Here is an 11,713-nt window from a genome sequence, read left to right as displayed (position 1 = left end):
TATGGTCTTATTATATTGCCTAGGCTGGACTCAAATTTCTGAACTCAAAGGATCCTCCTACCTCAGTCTCCCAAGTGGCTGGAACTGTAGGTGCCATTACCATATGCTGTTTAGAACATTTTAATTACCTCTTGTGCATTTACAGTTAATCCCCAGTCCCCCCTCATCAGCCCTCTAGCAACCACTAACTACTGTCTCTTTAACTGCCTTCCTTGAACATTTCACATAAATGACATTAGGCATTAGAGTCTTGCATCTGGCCGCTTTTCCATAGCATTGTGTGCTTGAGGTTCATCCGTGATGCAGGGTGTCAGGGGCTTGTTCCTTATCATTGCTGCATATTATTCCACTGATAGGCATGCCGCATTTTGTCCATCCATTCACCAAATGACAAACTTTTTTCCCCCAGTTTTTCCTTAACATACTATCTACATTTTACTCTGCTTTCCTCAGTAGAATTGTCAATTCCATGAGGCTGATTTTGTTCACCTCTGTACCCCTAGCCCTTGAACTGTACTGGATATCTAAGGTGCTCTATTAAATATATGCCAAAGGAATAAAGAATCAAGATAACCTCAGATGGTGGTGAGCAGGGGCTATGCCGGGCAGGAGAAAGGGATGGAATGACAGAGACAGGGCAGGCACCTCTGAGGACATTTAGAGCAGATATCTGAGGGTACAGCCACTTTTCCTGCCTAGAATCTCCCTTTGTGCAGTCAGGACACCCACTGTCACAGAGGCTAGGCCCCCATTCCTCTCCCAGTCTGACTCAAGCCTGGTTCAGGGGTAAAAAGGCTGGGCTCAGCTGGACACCCCTTCAGTTTAGAGTCCCCAGGGTGAGTCAGAAAGCCAAGCTGAGCTTTGACTTCAGCCACTCTGCCAGAGCCTGAACCCCTGTTCGCCCTGCATCTTACTGTGATTCCCTCGGCCTTTCTATCTGAAAATAAGTAGTAACAGGGCCTGCTGTCTGGGCTGGATGCTGCTATGCTGCTCAAGCTCAGTCTCCAGCGTGATGGTATTTGGAAGTGGGACTCTAGGGAGGTTGTGAGATCAGAAGGGTGGAGCTCACAGGAATGGGGTTAGTGTCCTTAGATCTTGCTCTGGGGCACTGAGGAGGCAGAAAGAAGGCAGCTGTTCACAAGCCAGGAAGTGGCCCTTAGACACCAGCTAGTACCTTGGTCTTTAACTCCCAGCCTGGATCTGTGGTGTATTTGTTATAGCAGCCCAAGCTAAGACACCTGCCTTTATTCAAAACAAAACTAAAGGCACCACATCACATCCTCCATGTGCATTATTCCATCTGTGCCAGGCTCTAGTCTAGGAAACCAACCCACCCAGATCGCACAGCCCCAGCGGCAGCTGTCACTCACAGGCCGGGAGTGAAACAACCTTCTGGAAGTCTCTCTGCTGCTGACACAGCTGGGCCTGGAATGGACAGGCCCCGTCCGACCTGGGCGCCTCACCCCAGCCAGTTTCTCTCCAGGCGGGAGAGGGGCTGTGAGCCTCAGTTAAACAGTGAAGACCCCGGCGGCCTGCACGGGCATCCCTCCAGGGCAGCCATCCGATCTTTTGAGGGGAAGCTCACAACAGCCCTCCATCCTCTCCCCAGAAACCTGCAGCTCCCGACACGCCCCGACCCCAGCCCGTCCACCGGTGGCCTGGATCCGGAACAGGCAATCAACTGTCCGCCTCCCGCCTCCCTACCGAGGAAAGTGTGGGTGGGGCCAGGGAGGGGCGGTGAGTCAGGACCTAGTTGCTGCAGGGACAAAGGTTGGGAGGGTGGGACTCCTCCGAATTCCTGGGGCTACAGGTTGGGCGCTCCTCCTTCTCCCTGCGGGCACTGCCCGCTCCTCCGACCCACCTTCACTCGCCACCATGGAGTTCAACCTGGCAACAGGTGCGCTCCGGGCGGGGGATCCCCGTGGGCGGGGGCAGGCTCAGCGGGCCGGGGGTTCCGATAGCCCCCAACCCACCCAACTTTATTTGTGTCGCAGCCCTGGACTCTAATTCCAAGAAGCCAGCGGGGACAGGCCAGGTGAGAGACCCCAGGCACGGTCCCTCCAAGGCTCAGTGCCCGCCAGAGGCGGGGGCACCTCGGAAACCAAGGGTAAGTCACCTCGCCACCAGGCATGCAGGGGGATGGGGGCGACCTGGCTTCGACTTTGGTCCTTAGACCTTGTGGCACCTCGGCTTTCCGTCTTGGGGTGGGGGTCTGGGAAGGGGTTCCCCGCCCTCACTGTCATCCCTGTCCCCCAGCATGGCAATGGTAGCTCCTCAGACTCCAGCAGCAGTAGCTCCTCCAGCGACTCGGATGCCGAGGGGAAGGTAAAGGGCTGCCCCGGCCCAGGCAGGCCAGGGTGGGGGTCAGCGCTGGGCGGGACCGTTCCCAGGACAGCCTGGACATCTCCCCTCCCACCTGCTGCCCACAGTGCCACGCTGCGGGCGCCAAGCAGCACGAAGCCACCCCGGGCCAGGCCAAGAAGCTCAAGGTGAAGAAGAAAAAGGAGAAGAAGGACACGAAGGAGAAGGGCAAGAAGGAGAAGGGCAATAAGTCCCCTCACTGATTAAACCCTCCCGATGGTGGCGCTGTGTCTGACTCCCGCCCGTCACTCCGCTCCCCGGCCCGGCGCTGCCCCCTGCCGGGCGGCCAGGCCCCTGCCCGGCGTCCCAAGGACGGAGGCGGACGGAGGCGGCCCCAGTCCATCAGGCTTTATTGTTTCGCTGTGCAGCTGGAGATCTCAGCACCTCGGCGGGGAGAGGGGCGCGGGCGGGCGCGGGCGGCGGCCCTGCCCGGAAAGGCGGCCCAAGGCGGGCGGAGATGAGCGGCGGCAGCGGGCGGGCGGCTGCGCGAGCGCCCTCACCGCACCAGGTGGAAGGTGAGCCAGTACATGAGCAGGGGCTGCGCCGCCGCCACGGCCATGGTCAGGTACATGCGCAGCTGGTTCCGCGCCCCGCGCACCGGTACCCCTTCAGCCGCCGCCTCGGCCAGGATCTTCAGCCGCAGCGTCCGGATCTGGGAGGGGAGGGGAGACGGGCGCTGGGTTTACCCTCGCCACCAACCCGCCCGGGCCGGAGGACTGGGCGGTGGGAGGACTAAGCGGCCGGAGGACTGGGCGGTGGGAGGACTAAGCGGACTTCTAGCCTCTGCCCACAAGAACCCGCAGCCTGGGCCAAGCTCCTGCCCCTCTGCAGCCTCGAGTTGCAACTCCAGCAGGGCCCGTGAGCAAAAATGAGGGTTCTAGACTCAAATGCCAGTAAGACACTTTACCAGCCACGGTTTTTTCCCCTCTTGGTGCTGAAATCAAATGCAGAGCCTCTTACGTGCTAGACAAGGCACCCTCCGTGCTACACCTGGTACCCTCCGGGATGACCATTTTTAAAGACAAACTAGATCCCCAACCCTGCCTCCCCAATCCCAGACTGAACCCAGACCCAGTCTACCATCGAGCTATACTAGCAACCTTTTTGAGACAAGGTCTCACTATTGTCCGGGGTGGCCTTCATTCTCCTGCCTCAGCCTCCGGTAACTGAGATTATAGGTGGGACCCATATGCCTAAGGCTGCCCCCACCCCACCTCAGTTTTTTTTTAAATGGGGTCTCCCTATGTTGCTGAGGCTGGCCTCCAACTTGAGATCTCCCCACCTAAGCCTCCTAAGTAGCTGGAATTACAGCTAGAAATGTGCCCAGCTAGAAATGCTATTTTCTAAAATATTTGAAATGCATTCTTTTAACTTTGAAATGGTGACATCATCGTATCTGCTCACGGGTCATTTACAGCCCAGTAGCCCTGCGCCCCATGTGCACCCTGGGCTCTGACCTCTCCCAGCACCCTGACATGCAGACATCACCATCCCGTTTTATAAAAGGGGAAACTGAGGTTTAACCCCAGAACTGATCTGAGGCATGAAGTTCGGGTCAACCCAAGCCAGGGCCCTTTGCCAGCACCCCCACTCCAGGTGGAAGGGCTCTTAGAGAATCTCCTTCCAGGGACATTTTGGTGGGAAAGTTCCCCACATAAGGGGAAGGGTGGGGACCCAGCCCCCAGCCTGGGTGGGAATCCTCACCGCAGCCCCAATGCCGGCTCCTGCGGCTCTGCCTGACCCAGCTTGGATACCTCCTCTTCTAAGAAGCCCTCCTGACCCAGGCTGGGGTAGCCACTCCATGGCCCTCAGTTTGGCAACAGCTCTCATCTAAATTCCTTCTCTGACATCCTTTGCTTGGATGTCCCAGGGCCCAACTATGTCCAGGAGGCCTGTGTCCTCAGCCTTACCCACCCTGAGCCCCAGCTCACCATGAATACGAAGATGGACATGCAGCACCAGCCCAGCACCAAGTAGTAGCCAGTTTTCCCAAAGAGCAGGCCCATGAGAACCCCGCCGATCATGCTGGAGAGAGGGAGAATGGAGGCTGGTTTGAGGACAGGGCCCAAGGGCGGGGCTGGCAAGCAGGTTTGGGGGTACTCACCCGACATATTTGTAGCCCAGGAAGGCCACCAGGTCGATGGTGGTGAGGTCGGTATTGACAGTGACCAGGTAGAGGCTGAGCAGGATGGCCAGCACCTCCAGGGCCAGCCAGGCCAGTGCTGAGCTTGCCTGCAAGCCCAGGAGGTCTGGGGAGAACCTGTGGGACCGAGCTCTGTCATTCAGCTGCTGGCTCAGAACCCCCCTGAGCACTGGCCCAGAGACAGCCCAGCAGTGACCAAGAGGGACCTGGGCCTGCCCTCCTAGACATCCCATTCCAGGATTCCAGTTTGTTCCCAGGCAGTGACACCCACAAGGGTCAATCACAGGTGTGACTCACAGGGGGCTGTGGCACACAGGCCGGAAGGGGTGGCAGAAGGGGCTTCCCAGAACAGAGGACAGCTAAGCTGAGGTCTGAAGGAGTAAGCAGTGGTCAGAGAAGGGCTCAAAAATTAATCAACTGCTTCTAATGACAGTTGTTTTCAGTGCCACAAAGGAAAGGACAAGGGACTATGAGGGAAAGACAGGGGCTCGCTCTGGAGGAGAGGTGTCAATGCTGGGTGAGGCATGAGCAGGTGACATAGGGAAGGAGCCTTCTGAGCCAAAGTAACAGAAGTGCCCAGGCCCTGGGGCAGCACCAGGCCCTCTGGAGTGGAAAGGGACAGAGTGGCACGGCAGAGGGAGCAAAGGGGAGGGAGATGCCAGGCTGAGGAGCTGGGGCTCAATTCGGGGGCTGCTGGCAGCTGTATGGGTCAGGGAGGGGTGCGGCCCAGCCCACAGCTCACGTAAAACCCTCCCAGATGCCCCTGGAGTGAGGGCGGCGGGGGCAGCATGCTCAGGAGAGTGAGGAAGAGGACAGATCTCAGGTGGAGGCGAAGAGGAAGGATGGATTTAGAGGGTGTGACGGGCTGCATGTGGCTGGGAAAGAGAGGGGAGGCAAGGGGACAGTGAGGGTGATGGACTGAGACCTCCCTGATGTGCCTTGGTCCCCAAGACCACCCCACTCCCTTACCTATCCTGTGTCCCCAGTGCAAGGCCAGCCACCAAGATGTAGGTGATGAAAGCCATTGCTGTAGGAGAAGACACAAGACAGCGATCAGAGGAAGGGCCATTTGGGGCCTTGGCACCCAAACTTCTGCCGGAGACGTGCCCAGCCAGAGGGAGGGGGGTGTGGGCAGGGCTGGGCAGGGTGAAACCTGGAATATAGAGGTCAGGCGCGTTGACGTCAAAGCGGGGGGCCACTGGGGTGTCCTGCTGATACTGCACCTCCCAGTCCTGTGGGGAGAAAGGGGGAGCGGGCAGGATCCCCAGAGCAGGGCTCCTCCCGCCTTGCTTACAGCGGCTGACCCGGGGACCCCGACCCCGACCGCCGGGCAGCGCAGTGCCAACCTGGTGCAGATAGGGGAAGACGAGCAGGCCCAGCTTTTTGCCCACATACACGGTGTCCACAGCAAAATAGTACTTGAGCTTGGTGACAGGGATGAAGCGGTCAATCTGCGGAGGCAGAGCTCAAGCCTGAGACCCTACAGCCCCTGCTGTCCCCCCACCCCAGCCCCAGTCCACTCACGTTCTTGTCCACCAGCTCCTTGCCCTGCGCGGCCAGGCTGCTCCCGTAGGCCATGGCCATGTTGGACACAGGATCTGCCAGGAAGGCCGCCTGTGCGGAGGCAGAGGTGTTGGGGTAGCCCAGACTACCAGGTGCCCGCTGGGCTCCATAGCCCCGGTTCTGGGCTGAACTCGTGTCATCAAAAAGTTGGTGGGGGTCGGCCATGCCCGGCGGGGAGGCCGGAGTCCTCCGCTTCGAGGCTACAGGGGAAGAGAGTGGACGCTCACTCATTCTGCAGCTCTCCTTCTTGCTCCTGCCAAATCAGGGGCTGGGGTCACCAGCAGAGTGCTGATGTCACATGGGCTCTCAGGCGCAGGCTCTGCCTATCTGTCTACCATCTACCAATCTACCCCTCCACATCCATCCATCCCTCCATTATCCATCTGTCATTACCCACCCATCCGTCACCTATCTACCCGTCCATTATCACCTACCTATCACCCACCCATCATCCGTCCATCCATCTTTGTCACCCATCCACTCATCTACAAAATAATAAATAATGATAGTGACATGGACAGCTACTCTGGGGTCTAATACGCACCAAACCTTTTATAAACTAGGGCTCTGTCCCTGTCTCCCACGCTCTCCCTCACTCAGGAAGAGTGGTTCAGGTCCAGCCACCTTGGCCTTTCAATGCTCACCAGACATACCTGCCACCTACCTGGCACACACCTACCTCTGGGTCACTGCACTAGCTGTGCCTCTGCCTGGAATGCTCTCCCCACCATGCGCACACAGTTCCCCCTCTCCGCCTGCAGATGGGGCCTTCCCTGATCACCCCGCCCACAGCTGTACCTCCCTTTGGGGTGGTACCTGACCCACCTTCCCTACTTCATTTTGACGGAACTCGGCACCAGCTGACCGATCAGCTGTTTTCTTTATTTTACTCACTGTCTCCCCACTGGACTGCGAGACCCTGGGGTGGGGACCTTCACCATGTTCACAGCTGAACCTCAGAGCTAAAGCAGGTGCTCAGTGTGAAAAAATGGCCACCCCCATTTGACAGATGTGAAACCAAGGCACAGAGAGCAACATGGCTCATGAAAGGACCAAACAGAGTTGACTGGCATGGAGTCCAGACCAGATCTCTCTGGCAAAGATGACAATGATTAAACCATGACAGATAGGCACCATGATACATTCCTGTAATCCTTATGACTCAGACCCTGAGGCAGGAAGATCCCAAGTTCAAGACAAGCCTGGACAACTTAACAAGACCTGACTTGATAAAAAATAAAAAGGGCTGGGGGTGGAGTTCAGTGGTAGAGTCCTCGCCCAGCACACACCAGACCCTGGGTTCTAAGCAGCACATGCACACATACACACGCACACAACTCCACAAAATGTCCCCTCTGGCTTCATGGGGGGGGGGGAGGAACATGGGCAGGAAAAGGAGACTGCTGAGGTGGCCCAGAGGGAAGTGGTGGCAGGACCCCAGAGGGTGGGGTATGGGGATGGGCTGTTTCTGGGTACATCTCCCAGGTAGGAGGGATGGGGACTTGCTGGAGGTGGTGAGGAAGTGGAAGAATCAACGCTGAGCAGTGGGGTGGATTGTGGGGGTGGAAGACCAGCAACCTGGCCCTGGGCTCCTGTTCCTGGCCACTGAGCAGTGCCACCCAGCAGACATTTGCTGAGAACTGCTACACGCCAGGCACTGCTTCGGGTACAGGGGACAGGAGGTAAGGCCATGCTGGGATGCGGGAGAAGAATCAATTATCCATGTCACAGCCTCCTCTATCCCTGGGTTCTCCCCTCTGTAGAATGGAGTTAACTGTCTCCCCCGCCCCCCGGCCCCCGTGCAGGGCTGATGTGAGGCAAAGTGACAGCTCACAAACTGCTCAGCTGCACAAAACCATGTTCCTTATTATCAGACCCCCAGCTCTTCCTCTAAATTTTTCTTTCTTTCCTTTTCCCCCCTCTGCAGAGCTGGGGTGGAGCCCAGGCCTTCGCACACGAGGTAGGTGCTCTGCCACCGAGCCCCGGCACTAGCCCCTTCTTCTCAATTCCTCAGTAGCCTAAACACACAGACCAGGTCTCTTTAATCATGAAGGAAGCAGCACTGGCCCTGACCTTCCCCCTTTCCTCCTTCCCTTTTCCCTTTCACCTCTGGCCAGACGAGTGACTTCCTAAAAGTTCAGGGCGAGTCTTCCTCCCTCCCTGTCATTCCCTTGGCACTGGGTATGTGGGGTTCTGCTGTCACAGGCCTAGGTCATTGTTCCACTCTTATCTAACTCGATCCCCTGGAAGCTTTTGGTGTCACTGCCCCAAATGCCAACCTCCAACTCTGTGGCTTCTGCGACACTGCATGCACCTGTTTCTCAAATCTGTCAGACCTCGAAAGCATCCACGGAGCAGAGCCTGCATGAGAGGCCCTGCTGCGGGCACAGCGCACATAGCACGGGGCAAGGACAGAACCACTCCTGCCTCCAGGAGCTCACAGGCTCCCGAGTGGTCCCTCCCTGAAATGTGTGACCCAATTTTCCATCCTTACTCTGTCTTCTGCCTCTCACCTACAGCAATCCCATCCACAATCCACAATCAGCTCTGACCACCACAGGGTGCCTTCGCTTTCTGGGCTCAATCTCTAGCCGCTGTTTTTCCATTGGCACCAGATCCAGGTCTAACCTCTTCCCAGAATTCCCTCTGGCTGCCTGCCCCTGGGTCTTGACCTCAGCGTCCAAACCTTGATTCCCTTCTGCCTCACAACCAGTCAACAATTCCTTAGTTCTCACACACTATGTCCCAAGGTCCCCCTCTCTGACTCTGTCACCTCCCCCGATTTAAATGTCTTCCCCGGTAGAGCACTGTCTTAGCTCCACCAACCTCCCTCTAATGGGCAGCCAGTGAACCTTTCAAATGCACGCAGCAAGCCACAACGTCCTCTGCCTAAGATCAGTGCCCCTTGTGCTGAGAGTCAGCTCCAAACATGGAATGGCCCTGTGTGACCCAGCTCTGCCAGACACCTCTGTCCTAGCCACAATGGTCTCTTCAGGCCCTGTCCACACAGCCCCTTGCCCTGCAGGCTTTTGGATGTGCAATACTGTCACCTGGGAGCACTTCCTTTCTCGGCCCCTGCCAATATCACACCCAGTCCTTGGCCCAGAGGCTTCCTTCTCACAGGTCTCCCGAGTCCTGGTACAAAGCAGGAGCCCCGCCTGTTCTGTCCTCCCTTCGGAGTGCACATCTCAGTTTCTAAGCAGATACTCACCTACTTGTGTCCTCAGTGCAGGCCTCCAGTGCCTTCCCCACTCCTGCAAGTCTCCTCCTGGATAACTCATCATTATATGTACCCTCTCTGGTAGAGAAGCTGCACTGACCCCCAGGCCAGGCCTCCTCTGGGCTCCTGCCAACACCTCCATCCCGGCCCAGCCCCCTCTGCCTCCCATCCCTGTTCTGCGCTGCTCTCATCACATCTCCATTACTTCCCGCTGCCACTTCTGCTCTGTAACTAGCAGCTCCATGAGGGCAGGAACAAGTGCTCTCTGGACACTGGCGTTATCTCCTGCATCTCACACCACTGGGCCAGCCAGGAACTTACCAAAGGTTGAAGAGGTGGAGAGACATTGCCCTCTCCCCCAAGAGTCCTCCTCAACCCGTCACATCCTGGACTATGTACCCCCCAACCCCAGTACTAGGGATTAAACTTGGGACCTAGAGCACTGATCTACATCTCCAGCCCTTCTTGTTAAATTTTGAGACAGGGCTTGTTAAGGTGTCCAGGTTGGCCTTCATTTTTCAATCTTCCTGACTCTGTCCTCATTACGATTATAGGTACAGGGATTAAAGGTGTGCCTGGGGCAAATTATTCTTTTTTCTTTCAATTTTATTTATTTTATTCACTTTAGATATATTTGTGTGTGTGTGCGTGTGTGTGTGTGTGGTGCTGGGGATTGAACCCAGGGCCTTGTGCATGCAAGGCAAGCACTCTACCAACTGAGCTATATCCCCAGCCCTCATTTTAGTTATTGATGGACCTTTATTTTTTATGTGGTGCTGAGAATGGAACCCAGTGCCTCACACATTCGAGGCAAGCACTGACTGTACCACTGCACCACAACCCCAGCCCGAGGATTATTCTCTTTATAGCTCTTTTTACTCCCCAAATTATCTTGTTGCTTCGTTTGCTTTTTAGTGTGTCTGCCTTTCAACTGAATTCTGAGCTGTTAAGACAGCAAGGACCAGAGTCCTCAGACCTACTTCTGAGTACTCAAATCCCAGTATAGAGCATGGCACGGGGGAGCTTAGGCAAGCTATGATGAATGAAGAAATGAAACGCACTGCGCTCATATGGAGATGAAGAGGAATTGAGAGACACAAATTCAAAGGTGGGAAAAAAGGAGATTAACAGTACAATCAGTACAAGTTCAATTTTAAATGAGCGTGAACATGATCCTCTCACGGAGGGCCCTGAAGGCCGTAGTAAGAAGCACGGGCGACAGCTCGTGGGCACTGGGGAGCCACGGAAGGGTGGGGAGCAGGGGAAGGCAGACCGCTAACTCCAAATGAATGAAAGTCGCGTTTCTCCGCACATCACACAATATCCTACTCCAAGTCGTTTTCGTCCACAGCAGTTTCCTAAAGAATCTACCCACAATGCGCCCCCTACCCGGACCTGGCATCCCTGCGCTGTGCACACCTCCAAATTCCAGATCCTCAATCTCGTGACCTCCGACCTGCAGTGACCTCTCCAACCGCCGCCGCGGCCCCGCCACGCCCCCGCCCGCCCGAACTCCTCGATCAGCCACGTACGCCACTTACGCAGCCGGGGCGTCCCCGCCGCCGCCGCCAAGCCTGCCGGGTTCATCCTTTGCCGCCGCCACCTCAGCCGCAGTTCGTAACGTGGCCGCCCGGCTCCCGTAGCCACGCCCCAGCGGTGACACGACAGCCAATGGGCTTCAAGATTGCTCAGATGGCCGCGCCCCCTCTCTCTCACGGAGGCGTGGACGAGTGAGGTGGGGTTTACGTAAGAGGCGGGAACTGGGGCTCTCCGGCGTAAGGAGAGGGGCGGGACCTGAGCGTTAGGGAGGCGGGGCCGGGAACAATCCTAGGAGTAGGCGTTGTTGGGCATGACGGGAAATGTAGGTGTCACGTGTTGAGCGAAGAGGGCGATGGGAAATGGAGTTCTCTGCCGCTTGGGACTTTTTTGGGTCGCTGAGAGCACGGGAGAGCCAGCGAAGGGTGTGAAGAAGGGGAGAAGAGGTGGACTTGTGTTTCCGAGGGGCTGATCGGAGTTGAGAGCTCTGAAGCTTGTACCATTTGGGCACTCTTTAAGTATTAAAGTGAATATTTAGAGTAGGAAGAAGACACCCGACAGGTTAGGTGAGAAGAACCGGTGTCTTTCTTGGAAGACAGCTTTAGGCAGGTTCCCAGAAATTTATTTAAATGTCCTCTCAACTAGGTTTCCTCTAAAACCAAAGAGGCTCTCTAACTTCCACTTATCTCTGCAAAGACAACGGTGGGGGTGACATCTGGGCAGTGATAGCGCTCCGGAAGGATGTCAGCTGGGGACCCTATCATTGTGGCTTCCCCTTCCTCCTCGGAGATGTAGGTCTTTTCTGGGGACCTTGAAAGGCTGCCCCTGGCTTCTCAATAACGAGTCTAGGCTGCACTGAGGTCCTTTTGTATGAGATGTCCCATTTCTCT

At 56.5% G+C, this 11,713-nt stretch overlaps 2 protein-coding genes and 1 long non-coding RNA gene across 8 annotated transcripts; 2 read left to right on the top strand and 1 right to left on the bottom strand.

Moving 5' to 3' along the window:
* Positions 1-1,737: 1,737 nt before the first annotated feature.
* LOC308637134 (immortalization up-regulated protein) lies at positions 1,738-2,566 on the top strand. The gene is made up of 4 exons (XM_081273339.1): positions 1,738-1,897; positions 1,995-2,107; positions 2,257-2,325; positions 2,430-2,566. The coding sequence occupies exons 1-4, from the start codon at positions 1,876-1,878 to the stop codon at positions 2,562-2,564; spliced, it is 339 nt and encodes a 112-aa protein (XP_081129465.1). The 5' UTR covers positions 1,738-1,875; the 3' UTR covers positions 2,565-2,566.
* Positions 2,567-2,694: 128 nt separating this feature from the next.
* Positions 2,695-10,960, bottom strand: YIF1B (Yip1 interacting factor homolog B, membrane trafficking protein). 6 transcript variants are annotated; one of them, XM_081273322.1, is made up of 8 exons: positions 10,829-10,960; positions 6,029-6,267; positions 5,851-5,955; positions 5,658-5,736; positions 5,474-5,531; positions 4,466-4,621; positions 4,293-4,386; positions 2,695-3,013 (listed from the first exon to the last, which is right to left on the bottom strand). In XM_081273322.1, exons 1-8 carry the CDS (start codon positions 10,872-10,874, stop codon positions 2,858-2,860), a joined length of 933 nt encoding a protein of 310 aa, XP_081129448.1. In that variant the 5' UTR covers positions 10,875-10,960; the 3' UTR covers positions 2,695-2,857. The 6 variants fall into 6 exon arrangements, with proteins under 6 accessions (XP_081129448.1, XP_081129447.1, XP_081129450.1 ...); XM_081273321.1 differs by having other exon boundaries at positions 10,820-10,958; XM_081273324.1 differs by having other exon boundaries at positions 10,707-10,845.
* On the top strand, positions 7,504-10,769 carry LOC308637143. The gene is made up of 3 exons (XR_014019566.1): positions 7,504-8,027; positions 10,203-10,395; positions 10,639-10,769. It is a non-coding gene; the product is annotated as an uncharacterized lncRNA (long non-coding RNA).
* Positions 10,961-11,713: the final 753 nt, after the last annotated feature.

The sequence above is a fragment of the Spermophilus citellus genome, assembly GCF_964194105.1.
Source record: "Spermophilus citellus genome assembly, chromosome: 18".
Classification (NCBI taxonomy): domain Eukaryota; kingdom Metazoa; phylum Chordata; class Mammalia; order Rodentia; family Sciuridae; genus Spermophilus; species Spermophilus citellus.
Note: the sequence above shows the minus strand (reverse complement) of the source record. Positions and strands in the feature narration are given on the sequence as shown.

Excerpts from the sequence above, each read along its gene's own strand:
- LOC308637134 (XM_081273339.1), top strand. The coding sequence starts at position 1,876 with ATGGAGTTCAACCTGGCAACAG. Across the intron at positions 1,898-1,994 it reads GGAGTTCAACCTGGCAACAG|CCCTGGACTCTAATTCCAAG; the intron begins GTGCGCTCCGGG and ends TTTGTGTCGCAG. Across the intron at positions 2,326-2,429 it reads ACTCGGATGCCGAGGGGAAG|TGCCACGCTGCGGGCGCCAA; the intron begins GTAAAGGGCTGC and ends TGCTGCCCACAG.
- YIF1B (XM_081273321.1), bottom strand. The coding sequence starts at position 10,874 with ATGAACCCGGCAGGCTTGGCGGCGGCGGCGGGGACGCCCCGGCTGCGT. Across the intron at positions 5,737-5,850 it reads TCTTCCCCTATCTGCACCAG|GACTGGGAGGTGCAGTATCA; the intron begins GTTGGCACTGCG and ends TTCTCCCCACAG. Across the intron at positions 5,532-5,657 it reads GCCTGACCTCTATATTCCAG|CAATGGCTTTCATCACCTAC; the intron begins GTTTCACCCTGC and ends CTTCTCCTACAG.